This window comes from Bufo bufo, chromosome 1 (genome assembly GCF_905171765.1).
Source record: "Bufo bufo chromosome 1, aBufBuf1.1, whole genome shotgun sequence".
Classification (NCBI taxonomy): domain Eukaryota; kingdom Metazoa; phylum Chordata; class Amphibia; order Anura; family Bufonidae; genus Bufo; species Bufo bufo.
In genome coordinates, this window is record NC_053389.1 from 282,519,291 (window position 1) to 282,542,651 (window position 23,361).

The 23,361-nt window shown below is 48.4% G+C and overlaps 2 protein-coding genes across 2 annotated transcripts in view; one reads left to right on the forward strand and one right to left on the reverse strand.

Moving 5' to 3' along the window:
• Positions 1-233: 233 nt before the first annotated feature.
• On the reverse strand, positions 234-6,683 carry MFAP3 (microfibril associated protein 3). Its single transcript, XM_040440178.1, has 3 exons — positions 6,581-6,683; positions 4,386-4,811; positions 234-1,442 (listed from the first exon to the last, which is right to left on the reverse strand). The coding sequence occupies exons 2-3, from the start codon at positions 4,681-4,683 to the stop codon at positions 682-684; spliced, it is 1,059 nt and encodes a 352-aa protein (XP_040296112.1). The 5' UTR covers positions 4,684-4,811; positions 6,581-6,683; the 3' UTR covers positions 234-681.
• A 3-nt stretch (positions 6,684-6,686) lies between these two features.
• Positions 6,687-23,361, forward strand: part of FAM114A2 (family with sequence similarity 114 member A2) — a 58,486-nt gene continuing 41,811 nt past the window's right edge. Inside the window, exons 1-5 of the mRNA XM_040440171.1 lie at positions 6,687-6,817; positions 13,610-13,824; positions 15,395-15,488; positions 21,508-21,606; positions 22,812-22,918. Coding sequence (XP_040296105.1) covers positions 13,621-13,824; positions 15,395-15,488; positions 21,508-21,606; positions 22,812-22,918 — 504 coding nt within the window. The 5' untranslated portion in view covers positions 6,687-6,817; positions 13,610-13,620. The remainder of the gene's footprint in view (positions 6,818-13,609; positions 13,825-15,394; positions 15,489-21,507; positions 21,607-22,811; positions 22,919-23,361) is intronic.

Sequence of the window (23,361 nt, forward strand, 5' to 3'; positions counted from 1 at the left end):
AATTGTTTGTTTTTTACATTAGAAATTGATTAATGAAGTTATTATGTGAAGTCTCGCGAGACTTCGTGAACTAATAACTTCGGCTCATAGGAGCCAATACATTCTAATACTGTACGGAGCTCCTGCGCTGTACAGTATTAGAACGAAGTTTTACGCGAATCGACTTTGGATGTTTCATCCGAAGTCCATTCGCTCATCCCTAGTAATGACGTTGGATGTAAATGTACAGGAAAACATATTGGCAAAAAGTCATTTCTTTTCACCAGTGGACATAAGATCGTTTCCCCAGTACTTACCCATCCACTTCACAGCACTTCTTGTTCTGCTGCTAATTGTAATCCTGATATGTATTATGTACTGTATGAATTTCTATCAATAAACTATGACCTTACATTATATGTGTGTGTTTAAATACCAGACGCAACCTGCGTACACGAGTGGCACTGTTTTGGAAGGAAGCAGCACTTTTTCTCTAATCTCATACAACCCCTTTAGCACTAGATGAAAACCACACTCCGATGTATTAGTTCCAGACAGTAAAAACTAGATGCTACTAGTAGGGATACCCTACTATAATAAATCCTGTAACAAGGTGGCTTGGCACAGCTACTTAATCACTGGAAAGAATGAGGTGGACTGTAAGATGTACACTCTTTGTAACAAGTTTTAGGGTTAAGGTGGTCACGCAGTGGTTTCGGGTGGGGTGTCCTCCTGATCCACTACAGTAATAACCTCCTCCAGGCAGGCTGGCTGGCCACTCTCCTGAGAATGGTTGGTGTTAATGCTCTGAGTCTCGCACTGGGGATGAACAGACACATTCACGGCTATCTCCTGCCCTTGGACAGAGCTGTCTTCAGAGTCCCCTGCAGAAGATCCACTTCGGTTCATACCTGAACTGATGGTGTAGATTCCACCCACGTGATCTTTTTCAATCTGGTCAGGGTCATCCAACCGTACAGCCTCAAACATTTCTTCCATAAAAGCTCTGCAGTTGAAGATGAGTGGAGGCAGGGGAATACTTCTGGCTAGCTCTTCTATATAACGGGCAAACTCCATTGTTTTAAACTGTGTCACCTTGGCCAGCTCCAGGGTTTTAGCTGAGGTGATAATTGGGATCCGTTTTGCTATCTCAAAGGCTTTCTGAAGCTTCTCAGCCCCTTCTGTACGGAAGAACTCGTTGATGGCTTTCTCGGTCTTTCGAAGGTGACTGCTCATCATGCAAAGCCGAGTGATATTCATGATAAGGGTGATGGTGAAGGTCACCAAGCAGACAATCATGTAATAAATGCCCATATCACCGGATGTATAAGTCACACGGAGGGTAACGGTGTAATAGGAGGTGGCATTTCCAACTGAACACATACAGGTGTACCGCCCTCGGTCAGCAAATGTCACACTGGTGATGTTAAGAGCTCCATTGGAGGAGATCAACCATTTTCCTCCTGTATTATATAGAGCAAAACAAACAGAATGCCATGAAGCAAAACATCACAAAATCAATGAATAAAATTGTATTACTCTTTGAAGGGGTTGTCCACTTTTTCCTATTGATAACATCAGTGGGGGTCCGACTCTTGTTACCTGCTCGTGGTTGTAATTGCAGCAGTGAGCAGGTGTAATTACAACTATGGCGTCATCATCAGTGATGGCCAGTTCGCCGCGTTGGCCAGCGAACACATGCGAGCTGCCATCTTAACTCACAAGTCTGGCGATGCACAGGTAAGCCCTTACCTGTGCCGGGAGCCGGTCTGAAACAAATGCGGTCACCGGGAGCAGGCAGTTCCGAGAACAGCCAGATGAAGGAACCCGGCGGCTGTTCTCGGAACTGCCTGATCCCGGTGACCTAATTTGTTTCAGACCGGCTGGCGAACTGGCCATCACTAGCCATCATTCACTTCTATGGGACGGCTCCTTCTGTTCAAGTGGATAGGATGGAGCCGTCCCATAGAAGTGAATGAGGATGCCATAGTTGTAATTACACCTGCTCACCGCTGTAGTTGGGACCACGAGCAGGTAAACAGAAGAGAAGGCAGCGCTCATACGAGTGCTGCTTTCTCTTCAAACAGCTGATCGTCCGGGGTGTCAGCCCCCTGCTGATCTGATATTGATGACCTGTCGTGAGGATAGATCATCAATAGAAAAAAGCGGACAACCACTTTAACTGTTAAACTTAGCGATTGGACAGTAAATAATCCAACACTTAAAAGGGGAAATCTACTTTGTTTAAAGGGGTTGTCTAGTTTGCCAAACCCTAGTGTTGAGCGAACTTCTGTTTTCAAGTTCGGCGTGCAAGGTTCGGGTTATCTAAGAATTCCGTTATGGTTTCCGCCACCACAGACCGTAAGATATGGAACAGAGTCCTTTTTTTCAGGATCCTCATCTTTTGGCCACAGTGGAAAGTGGTCCTCACTGGAAAACCTGACCTATCCTGTCCTGAATTATACACATACTGATTTGAATTGGCACTGTGTAATATTTCATTTTCACCGTGGTGGCGCTGAGGGAAAGTGAAGACTTACTGCCATGTTTCCCCATAGACTAGCACTGGGGGTTACAGCAGGGGGACACTTTGGAAAGAGCTTATCGTCATGGGATCTTGACTTGATGAACAAGTAGAGATTGTACAAAGCAGAGAATCCCTTTAAAGGAGGATTCCCCTTTAATAGTGGAACTTTAGGAAGGATAAATCCCAAAGCATTTGTATTGGACACTGCATAATATCTGTAACCATGATTATGAAGTAATAGGGATAGAACTATAATGTATATCTTCAGGGCTTCTAGAATTAAAGTGACCCTTCTGTTGGAGGAGTGGGAGTCTTTTTTCACATATTGTGCTGCTGCCTCATCTACCCCATGAGTAGATGATAAATGTAAGATCTCTGGGCCACCAGCGATCAAGAAAATGGTGGTTCGGGGCCCCTGTGTGAATAAAGTAGGGAGCACATGCGTGACCATTGCTCCATTCACTTCTATGGAACTTCCGAGTACAGCGCTTGTCTCTTTCTCTCTCTCAGTCCCACGGAAGTGAGTGGAGGGGTAGTCAGAATATCCAAATTATGGATGTAAGAATAAAGCGATAAAAATTAAATTTAAAAAAACAACAACATAAAAACCTTTATAAATATGATATCTCTGTAAATGTAATGACCCGCACAATAAAGGTAACATGTCATTTTTACTGCATATCAATGCTGTTCATATCGGAATATAGCCTTATAATCGAGTATAAAGCTGCAAGGCGGGAGGGGCAGTCCCCTTCACAGGGCTGCACATTTGTGGTGGTCTTCGGGGTGTTGCCTGGAAGGGTAGGGTTGCAGCCCTGTGAAGGGGACTGCCCCTCCCGCCTTGCAGCACTATACTCGATTATAAGGCTGTATTCCGATATGAACAGAATTGATATGCGAAGGTAGGGCAGCTGACCAGCAACCAAGATGGCGCGTGTGCGCTTGGATCATACTGGGCATGCGTACAGTATTTTGTAGAATGGGCAGATGAGCGGAACGGCAGAAGGGGAATGCGCATGCGCAAATACTAGTCTCTGGCGCAGGGCGCTCCCAGCTGCCTACCTGATTGGCACTCCCCGGAGCAGGAGCAGTAGATTGTATACAACGCCGGGGTGGCGTGTGGATCGTGTGCCTCATCCCGTGGGTATGTTAGCATTTTCGGTCTTTTGGCTCCTCCCCTTACACTTTATTTTTACATCTGTCATGGTCAACACTGGAGATGGTGTTTATTATTATAGATCCCAGGTTTTGATATATGGACATCAGATTCTAACTTATATCACAATGATTGTATGACCATGGCTTCACTATACAATTTCCAGTTTGCAATGCACATTGTATATTTTGATGTATTTTTTTTCTCATTGTTATGTATGCTAATTTTATCAACACCCACTGATTTGATTGGGTCACATGATGCTGATTGTGTGCTGTTTTACCTATATATATATACCCACCATATGTATATGTTCTTTGCTTGAAAAAGGCTCTAGCATTGAGCCGAAACGTTGCACCGTGCGGGTGATTAAAGGAGTTATTTTCTTATGACCTATTGGAGTGGCGTTCATTTTTCTGGACTATATATATTACATATATATATTATCTGCTAAATCTATTTCTAAGCAGAGAATTTGAAACTTTGTACTTTAAGTGTGAAAAAAAATAACATGATGATAATAGGCGGACATTAATTTTAAAGGAAAAAACTGCAGCCAGGGGGAGTGATTTCCTGTAGTAAAGACAGGACAGCTGCTGCTGGGGAAGTCATTCAACCTGTCGGAGCTTCTGGGAGATGACAAGGGATCTGCTTATTCTACTCATCGAAATTTGGCCCTAAACCTCAGGCAAAGGTGAATATATACGGACACTCCCAGCTTACCTCCTTCCACCTCTTCCAGTGGGCGCCCTTTGGAATTAAACCACACCACGTCCCCATTCTGACTGGCGTTAAGGTTACACTCTATCACTGTGCTGCTTCCCTCCTTGGCAATCTGGTCCCGGTGTGCAGGAGAGTTGGCAGAGATCTGCAGCTGGGCATGTAAGGAGGCATTGTGGAGGCTCAGCGGCTGAGTGTTATTCGGTAAGATTTGGGCATTGGAAAGCCCTCCTGCCAGGCTGCTGCAGAGGAGGAGGAGGACGAGGGGCAGGGGAGGGACACGGCAGAAAAATCTTTCCATCTGATCATAAAAATACAGCAATGTAATCCACGACCAACAGTCCAGGCATAGGAGTCTTAACCAGATCTCTCATTGGTTGCTAGAGGCTGCGGCTTGTTCTTCTCCACCATCTTTCCGTAGCCGTAATCCTGTCCAGAACAGAAGAAAACAAGTCTTATTCTTCACTTCTGAGAGCTTATCCCCAGGACATAGACACACAGCTAAAGCCAGATCCTGACAGCTTCCACTGCCGTCATCCAGTTACTGTCTGCAACGTGCTCATACGCCTATCGAAATCTGTCGACGAAAGCTTCCCTGTGCAACAGGACGACCGCTTCTTAAAGTAACAGATATATATGGAAAAGTTTACAGAATACTTGCCATGGTGCGATGCAAGCCTGTGGAGCAGAGACAAGGTGGGACATTTCTCAAGACTGGTGCAAAGGAAAACTTACTTAGTTGCCCCTAACAACCAATCAGTTTGATCCTTTCATTTTTCCAAAAAAAGCCCTGGAAAATGAAAGGTAGAATCTGATTGGTTGCCAAGTTTTCCTTTGCACCAGTCTTGAAAAATCTCCCCCAAGGACTTCATGGCACTGTCAGTACCGTTCAGACTATAGGACAACATGGTGAAGCTGCTAGACAGTCAGCTGGACCACCCTATGGGACCAAGGAGCTGACTCAGCCACCCTGCTTGTCACCAATCTGCAGTCTGACACGCAGCATCACATGTCGCTCCAGACTTGTTCATAACCTCAGAATAGACTGAAATTATAACCCCCCCCCATTATGTACAAATACCATAAGGTGTGTATCTATAGCACTCATCCCCATAAAGGTGGACAAGAGGGTGCAAGTCAGAACACTTTGATGCCAGCATCCTGTCCGTGTGACTCTTAAAGGGGTACTCCCATCTTATAACAGGAATACTCCTTTAAGCTGAAAACTGTAGCTGCCAAATGGCTGAAGAATAATCAGAATTAATGCAAAATTCCACATATTCCATGAGTGTACTTTATGAATGTGATCAGTGGACGTTCACCTCCAGCCGAGGACACGTCGCCCTGCCTAATCACCTAGAAACACTTCATCGAGAGACAAGGCTCTTTAAAGGAACTGGTGACACCCCCCTCCCCCTTTTAATACCCTGTTAGGGAAGTCAATAAAGGTTCCCCCCCCCATTCATGATATTACAGTGTCTCAAAGTCCATTTAAAGGTTTGCTGAGTTTTCTGGGGGTCTGAGTGCTAAGACCCTCACCGATCACTAGAACGAGGAGAGAAGGAAGCAGTATGGACCCATCTCTGCAGTGAGCGATTCTCTCTCCTCTTTCTAGTGATTGGTGGGGGTCTCAGCAAGCAGACAATCACCGATCAAAACTTTGGATATGACTTTACTTCCCCTGTGGTGGCGCTAAAAAGTAAAATGGGCAAATAAACAGGCGGCTTTAAGAAGTGTCTACTGTACTAAGGCCTAGAGACTCAATGGGGAATTAATCAATATTAAATCTTGCGCTAGACTGATTGGCTCAGTGGGTAAGAGCCCGTGTTTAACAGCTATGAGCCACTGCTTTGACTAGGATCTGCACAGGACTTACTTCTGCACTGCTATGCTGTGTGGTGCCATACTGTCCACTAGGCGGCATTATTACTGGAGCGGTGAGCGGATTCGGTTCTCCTATTTGGATTATTACTGATGGTGGCTATATGTTGGCCTGGGTCTCCTAAGGGGATGGCACTTACTGTGTTCCTCCCCAGGAATTGCCTGCATACAGACGGTTAATGTTTGGAGCACTTACAACCACTCTGGGCAGCTAGGTAAGTGCTAGGTCTGAGCAGAGTGGCCCAGTAGGTAAAAGCGCCTGTATAGTACCTCCTATTAGCGGTAAGATGTTGGTGACACGGGTACAGAGCACTTACCGCTCGTTACTCACAGTAATCCCCGACCTTCCTGCAGCGACATTCGCACACAGCCTCTCCGCCCAGCTGACGCCACCCGGAAGAGCTCGCTGCTGCTGATAGATCACTTCCGGGTCACGGCTGCTTCCTTGACCCCCAGTGGTGTCGGATTGCTGGAGCTGTCAGTGACGTGGCGGGAGCGCTGCAGACACTCGGTGACGTCACGCGCAGGACCCTTCGCTCATCTACCGCACACAGGTAACGTCACTCACCTCCGCCCGGCGTGGGACTACAAGGCTCAGCATGCCTCTTTAGGGTATGCAGGAGGTTATAGTCCTATAGCTGGTATGGGAGTGGTTGTCAACTACAACTCCCAGTATGCTCTCAGGCTATTTGGCTGCAGAGTGGTAAGACTTGTAAGGTGTTACCAGATGTTGGGTGCTTCGGAGCAGTCACTGATTCCTCGCCCACTTTGAGCTGGACTAATCTGTTGGGATCATACTGGCTGAGATACCCTACAAGTAACACTGACGTGATGGCGGAGATACCCTACAAGTAACACTGACGTGATGGCTCTGCCTGATGGCGGAGATACCCTACAAGTAACACTGACGTGATGGCTCTGCCTGATGGCTGAGATACCCTACAAGTAACACTGACGTGATGGCTCTGCCTGATGGCGGAGATACCCTACAAGTAACACTGACGTGATGGCTCTGCCTGATGGCGGAGATACCCTACAAGTAACACTGACGTGATGGCTCTGCCTGATGGCGGAGATACCCTACAAGTAACACTGACGTGATGGCGGAGATACCCTACAAGTAACACTGACGTGATGGTGGAGATACCCTACAAGTAACACTGACGTGATGGCTCTGCCTGATGGTGGAGATGATACGCTACAAGTAACACTGACGTGATGGCTCTGCCTGATGGCGGAGATACCCTACAAGTAACACTGACGTGATGGCGGAGATACCCTACAAGTAACACTGACGTGATGGCTCTGCCTGATGGCGTAGATGATACCCTACAAGTAACACTGACGTGATGGCTCTGCCTGATGGCGTAGATGATACCCTACAAGTAACACTGACGTGATGGCTCTGCCTAATGGTGGAGATAATACCCTACAAGTAACACTGACACGATGGCTCTGCCTGATGGCGGAGATACCCTACAAGTAACACTGACGTGATGGCTCTGCCTGATGGCGGAGATACCCTACAAGTAACACTGACGTGATGGCGGAGATACCCTACAAGTAACACTGACGTGATGGCGGAGATACCCTACAAGTAACACTGACGTGATGGCGGAGATACCCTACAAGTAACACTGACGTGATGGCTTTGCCTGATGGTGGAGATGATACCCTACAAGTAACACTGACGTGATGGCTCTGCCTGATGGTGGAGATGATACCCTACAAGTAACACTGACGTGATGGCTCTGCCTGATGGCGGAGATACCCTACAAGTAACACTGACGTGATGGCTCTGCCTGATGGCTGAGATACCCTACAAGTAACACTGACGTGATGGCTCTGCCTGATGGCGGAGATACCCTACAAGTAACACTGACGTGATGGCTCTGCCTGATGGCGTAGATGATACCCTACAAGTAACACTGACGTGATGGCTCTGCCTGATGGCGTAGATGATACCCTACAAGTAACACTGACGTGATGGCTCTGCCTAATGGTGGAGATGATACCCTACAAGTAACACTGACGTGATGGCTCTGCCTAATGGTGGAGATGATACCCTACAAGTAACACTGACGTGATGGCTCTGCCTGATGGCGTAGATGATACCCTACAAGTAACACTGACGTGATGGCTCTGCCTAATGGTGGAGATGATACCCTACAAGTAACACTGACACGATGGCTCTGCCTGATGGCGGAGATACCCTACAAGTAACACTGACGTGATGGCTCTGCCTGATGGCGTAGATGATACCCTACAAGTAACACTGACGTGATGGCTCTGCCTAATGGTGGAGATAATACCCTACAAGTAACACTGACACGATGGCTCTGCCTGATGGCGGAGATACCCTACAAGTAACACTGACGTGATGGCTCTGCCTGATGGCGGAGATACCCTACAAGTAACACTGACGTGATGGCGGAGATACCCTACAAGTAACACTGACGTGATGGCGGAGATACCCTACAAGTAACACTGACGTGATGGCTCTGCCTGATGGTGGAGATGATACCCTACAAGTAACACTGACGTGATGGCTCTGCCTGATGGTGGAGATGATACCCTACAAGTAACACTGACGTGATGGCTCTGCCTGATGGTGGAGATGATACCCTACAAGTAACACTGACGTGATGGCTCTGCCTGATGGCGGAGATACCCTACAAGTAACACTGACGTGATGGCTCTGCCTGATGGCTGAGATACCCTACAAGTAACACTGACGTGATGGCTCTGCCTGATGGCGGAGATACCCTACAAGTAACACTGACGTGATGGCGGAGATACCCTACAAGTAACACTGACGTGATGGCTCTGCCTGATGGCGGAGATGATACCCTACAAGTAACACTGACGTGATGGCTCTGCCTGATGGCGGAGATACCCTACAAGTAACACTGACGTGATGGCTCTGCCTGATGGCGGAGATACCCTACAAGTAACACTGACGTGATGGCGGAGATACCCTACAAGTAACACTGACGTGATGGTGGAGATACCCTACAAGTAACACTGACGTGATGGCTCTGCCTGATGGTGGAGATGATACGCTACAAGTAACACTGACGTGATGGCTCTGCCTGATGGCGGAGATACCCTACAAGTAACACTGACGTGATGGCGGAGATACCCTACAAGTAACACTGACGTGATGGCTCTGCCTGATGGCGTAGATGATACCCTACAAGTAACACTGACGTGATGGCTCTGCCTGATGGCGTAGATGATACCCTACAAGTAACACTGACGTGATGGCTCTGCCTAATGGTGGAGATAATACCCTACAAGTAACACTGACACGATGGCTCTGCCTGATGGCGGAGATACCCTACAAGTAACACTGACGTGATGGCTCTGCCTGATGGCGGAGATACCCTACAAGTAACACTGACGTGATGGCGGAGATACCCTACAAGTAACACTGACGTGATGGCGGAGATACCCTACAAGTAACACTGACGTGATGGCGGAGATACCCTACAAGTAACACTGACGTGATGGCTTTGCCTGATGGTGGAGATGATACCCTACAAGTAACACTGACGTGATGGCTCTGCCTGATGGTGGAGATGATACCCTACAAGTAACACTGACGTGATGGCTCTGCCTGATGGCGGAGATACCCTACAAGTAACACTGACGTGATGGCTCTGCCTGATGGCTGAGATACCCTACAAGTAACACTGACGTGATGGCTCTGCCTGATGGCGGAGATACCCTACAAGTAACACTGACGTGATGGCTCTGCCTGATGGCGTAGATGATACCCTACAAGTAACACTGACGTGATGGCTCTGCCTGATGGCGTAGATGATACCCTACAAGTAACACTGACGTGATGGCTCTGCCTAATGGTGGAGATGATACCCTACAAGTAACACTGACGTGATGGCTCTGCCTGATGGCGGAGATACCCTACAAGTAACACTGACGTGATGGCGGAGATACCCTACAAGTAACACTGATGTGATGGCGGAGATACCCTACAAGTAACACTGACGTGATGGCTCTGCCTGATGGTGGAGATGATACGCTACAAGTAACACTGACGTGATGGCTCTGCCTGATGGTGGAGATGATACGCTACAAGTAACACTGACGTGATGGCGGAGATACCCTACAAGTAACACTGACGTGATGGCGGAGATACCCTACAAGTAACACTGACGTGATGGCTCTGCCTGATGGCGTAGATGATACCCTACAAGTAACACTGACGTAATGGCTCTGCCTGATGGCGTAGATGATACCCTACAAGTAACACTGACGTGATGGCTCTGCCTAATGGTGGAGATAATACCCTACAAGTAACACTGACACGATGGCTCTGCCTGATGGCGGAGATACCCTACAAGTAACACTGACACGATGGCTCTGCCTGATGGCGGAGATACCCTACAAGTAACACTGACGTGATGGCGGAGATACCCTACAAGTAACACTGACGTGATGGCGGAGATACCCTACAAGTAACACTGACGTGATGGCGGAGATACCCTACAAGTAACACTGACGTGATGGCTCTGCCTGATGGTGGAGATGATACCCTACAAGTAACACTGACGTGATGGCTCTGCCTAATGGTGGAGATAATACCCTACAAGTAACACTGACACGATGGCTCTGCCTGATGGCGGAGATACCCTACAAGTAACACTGACGTGATGGCTCTGCCTGATGGCGGAGATACCCTACAAGTAACACTGACGTGATGGCGGAGATACCCTACAAGTAACACTGACGTGATGGCGGAGATACCCTACAAGTAACACTGACACGATGGCTCTGCCTGATGGCGGAGATACCCTACAAGTAACACTGACGTGATGGCTCTGCCTGATGGCGTAGATGATACCCTACAAGTAACACTGACGTGATGGCTCTGCCTAATGGTGGAGATAATACCCTACAAGTAACACTGACACGATGGCTCTGCCTGATGGCGGAGATACCCTACAAGTAACACTGACGTGATGGCTCTGCCTGATGGCGGAGATACCCTACAAGTAACACTGACGTGATGGCGGAGATACCCTACAAGTAACACTGACGTGATGGCGGAGATACCCTACAAGTAACACTGACGTGATGGCTCTGCCTGATGGTGGAGATGATACCCTACAAGTAACACTGACGTGATGGCTCTGCCTGATGGTGGAGATGATACCCTACAAGTAACACTGACGTGATGGCTCTGCCTGATGGTGGAGATGATACCCTACAAGTAACACTGACGTGATGGCTCTGCCTGATGGTGGAGATGATACCCTACAAGTAACACTGACGTGATGGCTCTGCCTGATGGCGGAGATACCCTACAAGTAACACTGACGTGATGGCTCTGCCTGATGGCTGAGATACCCTACAAGTAACACTGACGTGATGGCTCTGCCTGATGGCGGAGATACCCTACAAGTAACACTGACGTGATGGCGGAGATACCCTACAAGTAACACTGACGTGATGGCTCTGCCTGATGGCGGAGATACCCTACAAGTAACACTGACGCGATGGCTCTGCCTGATGGTGGAGATGATACCCTACAAGTAACACTGACGTCATGGCTCTGCCTGATGGTGGAGATGATACCCTACAAGTAACACTGACGTCATGGCTCTGCCTGATGGTGGAGATGATACCCTACAAGTAACACTGACGTGATGGCTCTGCCTGATGGTGGAGATGATACCCTACAAGTAACACTGACGTCATGGCTCTGCCTGATGGTGGAGATGATACCCTACAAGTAACACTGACGTCATGGCTCTGCCTGATGGCGGAGATACCCTACAAGTAACACTGACGTCATGGCTCTGCCTGATGGTGGAGATACCCTACAAGTAACACTGACGTCATGGCTCTGCCTGATGGCGGTGATACCCTACAAGTAACACTGACGTGATACGCAGATTGTGAGCTGCATGGCGGTGTCCATAGTGGCCTGTATTACTCCGTGCAAAATTGAACTATATTGCGGTCCATAGAGGACTGAGTTTGACAGGTATAACATTTAAAGGGACACTACCATCACAGTTTTTTCTCACCTATTTACAGCCTATATGTGAATATTTGTGCTTTTTAACTATAAAAAAAATGGGTGGATAGTTTATCGGATATAGGGGAGATTTAGGAAAACTGGCTTAGTTGCCTATAGCAACCAATCAGGTTCCACCTTTTATTTTTCAGAGCTGCTTTGGAAAATAAAAAGTGAAATCTGATTGGTTGCTAAGGGCAACTAAGCCAGTTCTCTTTTACTTAAGTTTTGATAAATCTCCCCTATAATTTTTTGAAGTCGCTCCATATATTCTACTTCCTGTCCTTGCTCTTAAAGGGATATTCCCATCTGGGATGTTGATGGCATCTCTCTAGAACAAGGGTAGGCAACCCCCGGCGCTCCAGCTGTTTCGAAACTACAACTCCTAGCGTGCATACTTCCGCTTACTTCTTCTCAGAACTCTCATAGAAGTGAATGGAGCATGCTGGGAAATGTAGTTTTACAACAGCTGGAGTGCCGAAGGTCGCTGACCCCTGCTGTAGGATATGGCATCAATGTCAGATTGGTGCAGCTCCCATTTCTATCTCCAGAGGACCCTGAAGTGAGCAGAGAGCAGCCGTGCATGCGTGGCCACCCTCCGTTCACCGCCAAGGCTAGACTATTTCCGGCAGTCCCATAGCGGTGGATGGAGAGGAGGCCATGCATGCGTGGTACGCTTTCTATTTACCGAAAATGGCCAAGCGTGTTCAGAACTCCCATAGCGGTGGATGGAGAGCACAGTGCACTCTCCTTCACCTAGGGGGACATGTTCTCTAGATAGGAGCGGGTCCCAAGGGTGGGTCCTGCATCTATCTGACATTAATGGCATGTCCCAGATCTTCCCCAATGGATTATATATATATAGGGAGTCTTATTATTTGTGTTGACTTCTGTAGAAGGACACTGTTTTGTATTTCATTTACAACGTTAGTGTCCTGTCGAAATGAAAAAAGAAAAACAGCTAAAAAACCCTCAAATTCCCCCCCCCCCCCCCATGAATATGGAGTTATATACCCCTTTTTGATGAAATTGTCCCTTTAGGAGAGTGCCCCAATTTTTAGGACACTGAATACAAATAAAAAAAAACGTAACTTTTTTTAAGATCTATGTTTGCTGTCAATGAATGGAGAGATAAACAAATGATGTAAGTAAGCCATTGTTACATTGCAGTAAATTCCTGGGTCTCTCTCATGAGCTGAATGTATGGTGACTGGTACACTTGTCTATATGGAGTGTAGGACGGTTTATAAATCCGTCACATATAGTTACATATAGATTCCTGTTTTTTCTTCTCTTCTAGATGTGTTAAGCATGTCTGAAAAAGACAGTATTGAGAAGAGAGGGGAAACCGCTGAACCCCAGGAGCAGGTGGAAAACACAGCCCCTATGAAAAGCCCAGAGGAGGGAAAAGCCGTCTCCGAACCGGTGGCCATAACGCGAAAACGTCCCGAGGCCAGATCCAACAGTACGTCAACTGAGGAGGAAGAGAGCAAGACGTCAGCCAAACCGGAGCAGGTGAGGAATGGACAGAGGGCAGAAAGGGGACACGGTGTCACCGCTGTGTGTAAAGGCGCTTGTACATCTTCAGTAGAGGAAAAGGAGAGGTGTCAACGAATTATCTCCCGGGAGAACAAAGGGATCAGACGAAATTCAAAATGCCCGATCCTTCTCTCTGGATAGGCCATCAATATCAGCTATTCTGAAGTAACTCTGGCTCCGGAAGTAGGAGCTGGAACTGCACATTGTCTGGTGGACGATGCTGGTTACTGCAGCGCTGCTCCCATTCACTCGGATTACAGGAGGCCTCTGGCACAGAAACCTTGCCATTAGGGCTCGTTCACACGAAAGTATTTTGCGTTCTGTATATGGTACCATTCATTTCAATGGTTCCGCAAAAAAAACTGAATGTATTCCGTATGCATTGCGTTTCCGTTCCGTTCGAAGATAGAACATGTCTTATTATTGCCCGCAAATCACGTTCCGTGGCTCCATTCAAGTCAATGGGTCCGCAAAAAAAAGGAACACATACGGAATGTACTCAGTATGTCTTCCTTATCCGTTCCGTTTTTGCGGAACCATCTATTGAACATTTTATGCCCAGCCCAATTTTTTCTATGTAATTACTGTATACTGTATATGCCATACGGAAAAACGGAACGGAACCAGAAGCACTACTGAAACAAAAAATGGGAAAACTGATCTGTTAAAAAGGGCACGCAAAACACAGAAAAAGCCATACGGTCGTGTGAACGATCCCTCAGCCTGTATATTTACTTTGGGTGGGAAGAGGTTATCTAGTAGATGATTTCGGGTGTTCCATTACTAGACTCCCTAATTCTGCTGACCAGACTCTTCTCTATCTGTTCATGATCACGTCAGGATCACATGGAGGTGCTGGGTGAAGGTCACTACTGTTGGGTAATAGTAATAAACCATGTCATGAGACGATAAGCAGCCTTTAATGTCCATAAAAATGGACTAATACATAAACTAGAGAAAAGGCTTCATGTGCCTATTTTCTATTCCCAAAATGCAGGGCCATGCTGGATATCGGCGCTGCTTTCTTACTTCACCTCCTTTACATTCTTCATCCTAAGAATACGTTTTATTAAAGGGGTTTGCCATCTAGCACATTGATGACATCATATCACTAGGATATGCCATCAATGTCAGATAGGTGCAAGTGCTACCTTGGGGACCCACTCCTATCTAGAGAACGGGGCCCCCGCGTATGCTTCATTCATTGATATTCCTGGCAGTCCTGTAGCAGTGAAAGGAGAGGTGGCCGCACATGTGCAGTGTGCTGTCCTTTACTTTGGGGTCCTGTTTTCTAGGTGGGACCTGCACCTATCCGATATTGATGGCATATTCTAGTGATATGCCAACCCCAGACAGGCTATTGTACTCATGTGCAGGTGAGATAGAGTTCCATGACCATGGTAAATGAATAACCCAGGCCATCTAGCTATCTCTACTGTATGGTTGGATATAATCAATATAGGAACCGAGGGGTTAAAATAAGGAGCCCGCAGGGCTCTGCTTTCTATATGTGGTGCTTATAATTCTTTTCTTTATGTTTGTGCAGGAGTCAGCGGCCAAATCTCCATCGTCATGGGGGTATTGGGGTAACTGGGGCAAGTCGTTAATTTCCTCTGCTACGGCCACAGTGGCTACTGTTGGTGAGTATATGGAGTGCAGGACTATAATAACACGTCCTGCACCCCCTGTGCTTAGAATAGTGCCTGCCATTGTATTGTAAAGGTAGATCAATGTATTGTGGCCACACTTGTGCCAAAAGGGCACTCTTTTAGCTTGTGTTTGGGATATTAAAAACTGTGGGTAGTTTGTTCAAATACGTCAGGAGCTCGAATACCGGCAGATGGACACAGGTCACTGGCCATCATCTGTTGTGAAAGGCATCATGTAAAGTTTCTTCTGGAACAGAGTGGAGGTCTGATGCAAACGTCGATGGGACCCCAGTACTTAAAGGGGTTGTCCGGGTTCAGCTCTGAACACCCATGCAGCCCCCCTGATGTAAGCATCGGAGCATCTCCTCCTCCGATGCGCTCCCTTGCCCTGCGCTACATCGTGCAGGGCACAGGCTCTTTTGTTTACAATAACACACTGCCGGGCGGAAGCTTCCGCCCGGCAGTGTGTTCGGTGACGTCACCGGCTCTGATGGGCGTGCTTTAGCGCTGCCCTAGCCGTTTTACTGGCTAGGGCAGCGCTAAAAGCCGTCCATCAGTGCCAGTGACGTCACCAGGCTTCCTGGCAGCCCCATGGAGAACTCAGTTCGTCACCGGAACTCCTGAAAATGCCTTTGCCCTGCGCGATTTAGCGCAGGGCAAAGGAGAGCATCGGAGCATGAACTGCTCCGAGGCTCAAGTCAGGGGGGCTGCCGGGGTGAAAATGGAGGTATGTCCAGGTTCAGCTCTGAACATGGACAACCCCTTTAAGTATCATGCAACTGATTGAGAGGTGTATTGCCTCTAAACGCGTTGTGTGTTTTAGACAAAATAAATAAATCAGTCAGGCTGCATTACTGGGATTCTGCCATAGCCGGCGCCAGATGACCACTTTCCTAACAGCCAGATGGACTCACCAGACCTATTAAAAGATGATTGCTGCACCCCAAATACCTTTTAGACAAGCTGGTCTTTTATACAAATTATAATTGAGCAAGTTTCTTTAAAATCTTTCTTGGGCTTAAAGGGGTTCTCCAGGATTTTGATATTGAAGGCCTATCCTCAGGATAAGCCTTTAATATCAGATCCATGGGGGTCTGACACCCCACATCCCTGATGATCAGCTGTTACTTTGTAGCTCTGGCCTAGATGTTGGCACTGGAACTGTGCAGCGGATGGAGCTGGTCACTGCGGGGCTGCTTCCATTTACTTCAGTGGAAGCAATGCTGCAGTAACAGCTCCATGCACTACACAATGGATGGAGCAGTGTAGTGCTGGCTGGAGCCACAAGGTAACAGGGTGTGGGGTGACCCGCTGATCTCATATTGATGTCCTGAGGATAGGCCACCAAAATCAAAATCCTGGACAACTCCTTTTTACACTTGTGTAAAATGGCACGTGCTTCATGGAGTGTTTTACAAGTGTATCTGGTGACATATTTGTAGGTTTTAACATTTAAAACATGCTTTTCCCTTCACCCATGACAGCACCATATAGAGATGGATCCACTCCCACAATTGGACAGGAAACCCCAGAGCAAACAAAAAGGGAACACCCACTTCCTCTCTGTGTGGTTTCCTGTCCTCCGGACAGAGGAGCCTGGAGCATGCCTCATGGCTTCGGGGCCCGGTTGGCTGCCTCATGGCTTCGGGGCCCGGTTGGCTGCCTCATGGCTTCGGGGCCCGGTTGGCTGCCTCATGGCTTCGGGGCCCGGTTGGCTGCCTCATGGCTTCGGGGCCCGGTTGGCTGCCTCATGGCTTCGGGGCCCGGTTGGCTGCCTCATGGCTTCGGGGCCCGGTTGGCTGCCCCTAGGCTTCGGGGCCCGGTTGGCTGCCCCTGGGCTTCGGGGCCCGGTTGGCTGCCCCTGGGCTTCGGGGCCCGGTTGGCTACCCCTGGGCTTCAGGGCCCGGTTGGCTACCCCTGGGCTTCGGGGCCCGGTTGGCTGCCCCTGGGCTTCGGGGCCCGCTTGGCTGCCCCTGGGCTTCGGGGCCCGGCTGTCTGCCTTCAGGGCTTCGGGGCCCGGCTGTCTGCCTTCAGGGCTGTATGCCTTTGATTTCATGTTTGTTTGGCTGAATTCTAATGCATGTCTGGCTGAACGCCTTTGCATCTATGCCTGCTTGGTTAAATGTCTTGCATCTATACCTGCTTTGTTGAACGCCTGTAGCGTCTCTGCCTGGTCGGCTTAACGCCTGTAGCGTCTACTGTAGCCGGCTGCCTGTGAGACTATGCCTGGCTGGCTGGCTGCCTTTGAGTCCGTTCCTGTCTGGCTGGCTGCCTTTGAGCCTGTGCCTGTCTGGCTGGCTGCCTTTGAGCCTGTGCCTGGCTGGCTGGCTGCCTTTGAGCCTGTGCCTGTCTGGCTGGCTGGCTGCCTTTGAGCCTGTGCCTGGCTGGCTGGCTGCTTTTGAGCCTGTGCCTGGCTGGCTGGCTGCCTTTGAGCCTGTGCCTGGCTGGCTGGCTGCCTTTGAGCCTGTGCCTGGCTGGCTGGCTGCCTTTGAGCCTGTGCCTGGCTGGCTGGCTGGCTGCCTTTGAGCCTGTGCCTGGCTGGCTGGCTGGCTGCCTTTGAGCCTGTGCCTGGCTGGCTGGCTGGCTGCCTTTGAGCCTGTGCCTGGCTGGCTGGCTGGCTGCCTTTGAGCCTGTGCCTGGCTGGCTGGCTGCCTATGAGCCTGTGCCTGGCTGGCTGGCTGCCTTTGAGCCTGTGCCTGGCTGGCTGGCTGGCTGCCTTTGAGCCTGTGCCTGGCTGGCTGGCTGGCTGCCTTTGAGCCTGTGCCTGGCTGGCTGGCTGGCTGCCTTTGAGCCTGTGCCTGGCTGGCTGGCTGGCTGCCTTTGAGCCTGTGCCTGGCTGGCTGGCTGGCTGCCTTTGAGCCTGTGCCTGGCCGGCTGGCTGCCTTTGAGCCTGTGCCTGGCTGGCTGGCTGCCTTTGAGCCCGTGCCTGTCCGGCTGGCTGCCTTTCCTGGCTGACTGCCTTTTAGTATATGCCTGGATGGCCTCATGTACCTATGGAGCTGATTGCTTCTGTGTTTATGCTTGCTGGGATGACTGCTCCTGCAGCCTTGCATTGTAGCAGTCTGCTTCTGCTGCTGGGCTTATTTAGTGCAGTTGTGTTTGATCGTCTGGTGGCTTGTGCGGCTGTGTCTGCATGGCTGGCGGCTTCTGCGGCCGTGTCTGCATGGCTGTACTTGGCTCTGAGTGGGTGTCTATGTGACCAGCTGTGCCTATGCCTTTGTCGCCATGTCTCAGTGGCGGTCTACCTTGGTGGCCATGCATGCAGGGTGAACTAGTTCTGTGGCTATGTCTGGTTGTCAATTTTGTAGTTTAATGGTCTACAATAAGCATAGCACTCCAACAAAACTCCTGGTGGGGATTGAGAAGATGGGCTGGACCATATTGCTTGGGTGGCCTACAGGATGTATGGCGTACCAGCAAAGCCCTGTAAGCCTTCTGGTTGGGAATAAGGATATGGGCTGGAACATATCGTTTGCATGGCCTACAGGACATATGGCGTACCAAAAAAGCCTTATATGGCTCCTGGTTGGGAGTAAGAAGATGGTCTGGAACATTTAGTCTGGATGGCCTACAGGAGGTATGGGGCACCAGCAAAACCCTATAAATACTTGCTGCCGATATAGAACGTCACAGGGAGGCCCTGGACGGTAGGCGGTTATCTGATGGGGTCCTTCGTGCGGTAGTTCCGGTGGTGGGGACCCTAGGAGGTCTGAAGGCTCCAAGGGGCTCTTTGGACCTCTTGCGGCAGATCCGTGAGCTTCTCCAGGGGATGGATGCCACAGAAGGGTTCCATCATGGATGCCAGATTGTGAGGAAATTTTGAGATTTTGACGTCTGAAGTTCTTCTGGTAAATGTAACAAAGGGCCTCCAGTGGATCTTGGATCAAAGCATCTGTCTCGCAATATATTCTGCACCATTGGAATCGGCGTTCAGCAATCATCTTCAGTTTGATCATTCTGTGTCAAGATAAGTACTTTAAGATGTTTTGTTAGATCTGTTATGAGAAACCCATATGAGATTTCTTTTATAAGATTATGCTGGGTTTTAAGTATAATGTCTAGTATTAAAATTTCCTAGGTTTTGAGATGTTTATTGATCCAACTTTTTTTTTAGTTCGGGCCTCTTGTTAGCCTTTGGGTTCCCTATGCTTCCATCTGGGTATTCTTAGCTTAGATTACTTTTCAAGCACGGCCCCGCCTGAGGGGTGTTTTTATATCTCTGCTATTCGGTCTCTCTATGGTGCTGTTATGGGTGAAGGGAAAAATGATAATTACACTTACAGGTAATTGGATTTTCCAGAACCCATGACATCACCCCTCTAATTCCCTCCCTGGTAATTATGGTTGATGAGAATTGTTTCTGTCTTTCAAGTAAAAAAAAGAAAGAAGAGAAGAATGAAGTAATAGGAATTTTATTTGTACGGAAGTGGGTGTTCCCTTTTTGATTGCTCTGAGGCTTCCTGTCCAATTGTAGGGCAGATCCATCTCTCTATTGTGCTATCACGGGTTCTGGAAAATCCCATTACTGGTAAGGCTACTTTCACACTTGCGTTTTGGGCGTATCCGTCATGGATCTGCAAAAACTGATCCGTTACAATAATACAACCGCATGCATCCGTCATGAACATGGATCCGTTTGTATTATCTGTAACATAGCCAAGACGGATCAGTCATCAACTCCATTGAAAGTCAATGGGAGACGGATCCGTTTTTTATTGTGTCAGAGAAAACGGATCCGTCCCCATTGACTTACATTGTGTGCCAGGACGGATCCATTTGGCTCAGTTTCGTCAAGCAGACAGCAAAACGCTGCAGGCACCTCTTGATGTGCACCTCCAGAGCGGAATGGAGACTGATCCTAGGCAAACTGATGCATTCTGAGTGGATCCTTTTGCATTCAGAATGCATTAGGGCAAAACTGATCCGATTTGGACCGCTTGTGAGAGCCCTGAACGGATTTTTTCTGACGTTTTTCTGGGAAAATGCAATACTTGGAGCATCATGAAAATAAATGCTACAAATGCCATAAAAATGCCTATAAATCAAAGAGCGTCGTAGTCTGATGTAGATATTACGATAACCTTTAAAGAAAAATGAAGGCAAACAGAAAGCACCGATAAAGGGTAATTTGGTGGCCGTCACTCCCCGAACATATGTCCGTACGTATTCCAAACCTCACATTTGCTGATTCAGAATCCTGTCACGTGGTCCTGGAAGCTCTGTGGTTTCTTCCTTTCTTCAACGTGTCAACACTGTCTTATGTGACTGAGAACTGTTTCCCTCCTCCGTTCCTTTTCACAAGTCACCAATTTTGTGACCGCAAGGAGCTGGCACTCTGACATCAGGGTTCTGTGAGTGAAGCAATTACATTTATGCAAGAGGGAATGTTTACTAAAGTGTTTTTGGTTCATTTCATTTTCCATTTTTGCTGGCAAACAACCCTTTTTTAAAAACACCTAAAGCCCATCAGAGGGAGAGCAGTGGTGGCTGTCCATGTTATCTTACAGATAGAATGTTGAGTTCACACATGAAACCCAACCCAACCCACTCTGGTTGTGAAGTTAAAGGGGTTCTGCAGTTCTTTTAAACTGATCACCTATCCTCTGGACAGATCATCAGCATCTGATCGGCGGGGGTCCGACACCCGGGACCCCTGCCAATCAGCTGTTTGAGAAGGCAGTGGCACTGGCAGTAGCTCCGCGGCCTTCTCGCTGTTTACCGCAGGCCCAGTGACGTCACGACTAGTATCAACTGGCCTGGGCGCGGCTAAGGTCCATTCAAGTGAACAGAGCTTAGCCCCGCCCAGGCCAGTGATACTAGTCGTGACGTCACTGGGCCTGAGGGAAACCGAGAGAAGGCCGTGGCGCTCCTGGAGCGCCGCTGCCTTCTCAAACTGCTGATCGGCGGGGGTCCCGGGTGTCAGATCAGATGCTGGTGATCTATCTAGAGGATAGATTATCAGTTTAAACAAACTGCAGAACCCCTTTAAAACCTACGTTTCTCCCCACAGGTCATGGAATCTCTTCAGCTATTGAGAAGGCAGAGAGCTCATTGGGAGTCCCAAGTCCTGTAGAGTTGTCATTTAGGGATCAGGTGGAAGCCACAGAAGGTAAGTCACTTCTACATGTGGGTTGGGGTTGCCTGGGATTTTAAGTTGGCAAATAGAAGGAAATCTTAATTTTTTCCACCCCCAGCCCGCTCCATTGCCACCCCTTTGGGGGTCCCCGCAGGTCTTTAGCCATGATGTGACTTCATCATCCACATGACCACTGCAGCCAGTAACTGGCCTCAGTGGTCACATGCTGTAGGTTCACTGCTGAGGCCAATAATTGGCTGCAGCAGTCACATGAATGGTGTATGTGACATCATCGTTGCAGGACTGGCATGACACCAGTGGAGTGGCAGAGCTGTAGTGGTGTGGCTTAAACAGGCAATGGCCAAGTCATGTTTTTTAGTTTTTTATTTTATTTTATACAGTCCAGTGTAAGGAGCCTGTGAATTAGGCTAGGGCTATACAGAGACTTCAGTGACAGCTGCTTCAAGGTTTCAGTTTTCATTTCAATTCCATCTCCATTGTCAAAATGTACCAGCGCTACAAAATGCCTTCATGTATCCATGGATCACACACTGGTATCTTGGCTGTATTTATTCTAAAGGGGTATTCCAGTTTCACAAAGTTGATTATCTATCCTCAGGATGGGTCATCATTATCAGATTAGTGAGGGTCTGACCCGGTACCCCCGCTGATCTGCAGTTTTAAAGGGGTTCCGCAGTTTGTTTAAACTGATGATCTATCCTCTGGATAGATCATCCGCATCTGATCGGCGGGGGTCCGACACCTGGGACCCCCGCCAATCAGTAGTTTGAGAAGGCAGCGGTGCTCCAGGAGCCCCACAACCTTCTGACTGTTTACCGCAGTGACGTCACAACTAGTATCAATGGCCTGGGCGCGGCTAAGGTCCGTTCACTTGAATGGAGCTTAGCCGCTCCCAGGCCAGTTGATACTAGTCGTGACGTCACTGGGCCAGCGGTAAACAGTGAGAAGGCCGCGGCGCTCCTGAAGCACCGCTGCCTTCTCAAACAGCTGATCGGCGGGGGTGTCGGACCCCCGCCGATCAGATGCTGATGATCTATCCAGAAGATAGATCATCAGTTTAAACACGGCGTGGAGATAAACATTGAAGAGAATGCAGTGTTTTCACAAGCCCTGAAACCGGGTGTACCCATCTGATATTGATGACCTATCCTGAGGATGGATAATCAACTCTATGAAACTGGAATACCCCTTTATGTACACTGCTTTTATTTCACCAGATGCCAGAGCTGAAGAAAGCAGTGAATCCAAAGAGGCGGAGGGCTCATCCCCCATTACAGGTGCCCTGGGGTTCCTCTCCAGTATCTCCACAGCAGTGCAGAGTACAGTAAGTGTTCTGTCTTCATACACGTTCACACTGTGCAGTCTGACATTCAGCATAAACCATTCCTGTCTTCCAAATAAGAGGACTGTTCTTTGTAGTCTAACTTGTTTATTGGTAAAACAGGATTATTTGATTGATTGATTGATTGATTAATTGATTGGTAAAACTATAAGAATACAAATAGCAAGTATCAGTATAAAGTATAGATACTGCCCAGGAACAATGATGTTATATGGGGATAAATGATAGCAGTCGCAGTAAATGCAGCGCTTCACCTCCACTTAACAAGCAGCCGATTGTCTGGAAGGAACGTTTTCTTACTGACAGTCAGCTGCTCCTTGCAGCGTCTAAGGGTACTTTCACACTAGCGTTTTTCATTTCCGGCACTGAGTTCTAGGCGCTCAATACCAGAAAAGAACTGATCAGTTTTATCCCCATGCATTCTG

Excerpts from the sequence above, each read along its gene's own strand:
- MFAP3 (XM_040440178.1), bottom strand. The coding sequence starts at position 4,683 with ATGGAAAGATTTTTCTGCCGTGTCCCTCCCCTGCCCCTCGTCCTCCTC. Across the intron at positions 1,443-4,385 it reads ACTGGAAGAGGTGGAAGGAG|GAGGAAAATGGTTGATCTCC; the intron begins GTAAGCTGGGAG and ends TATATAATACAG.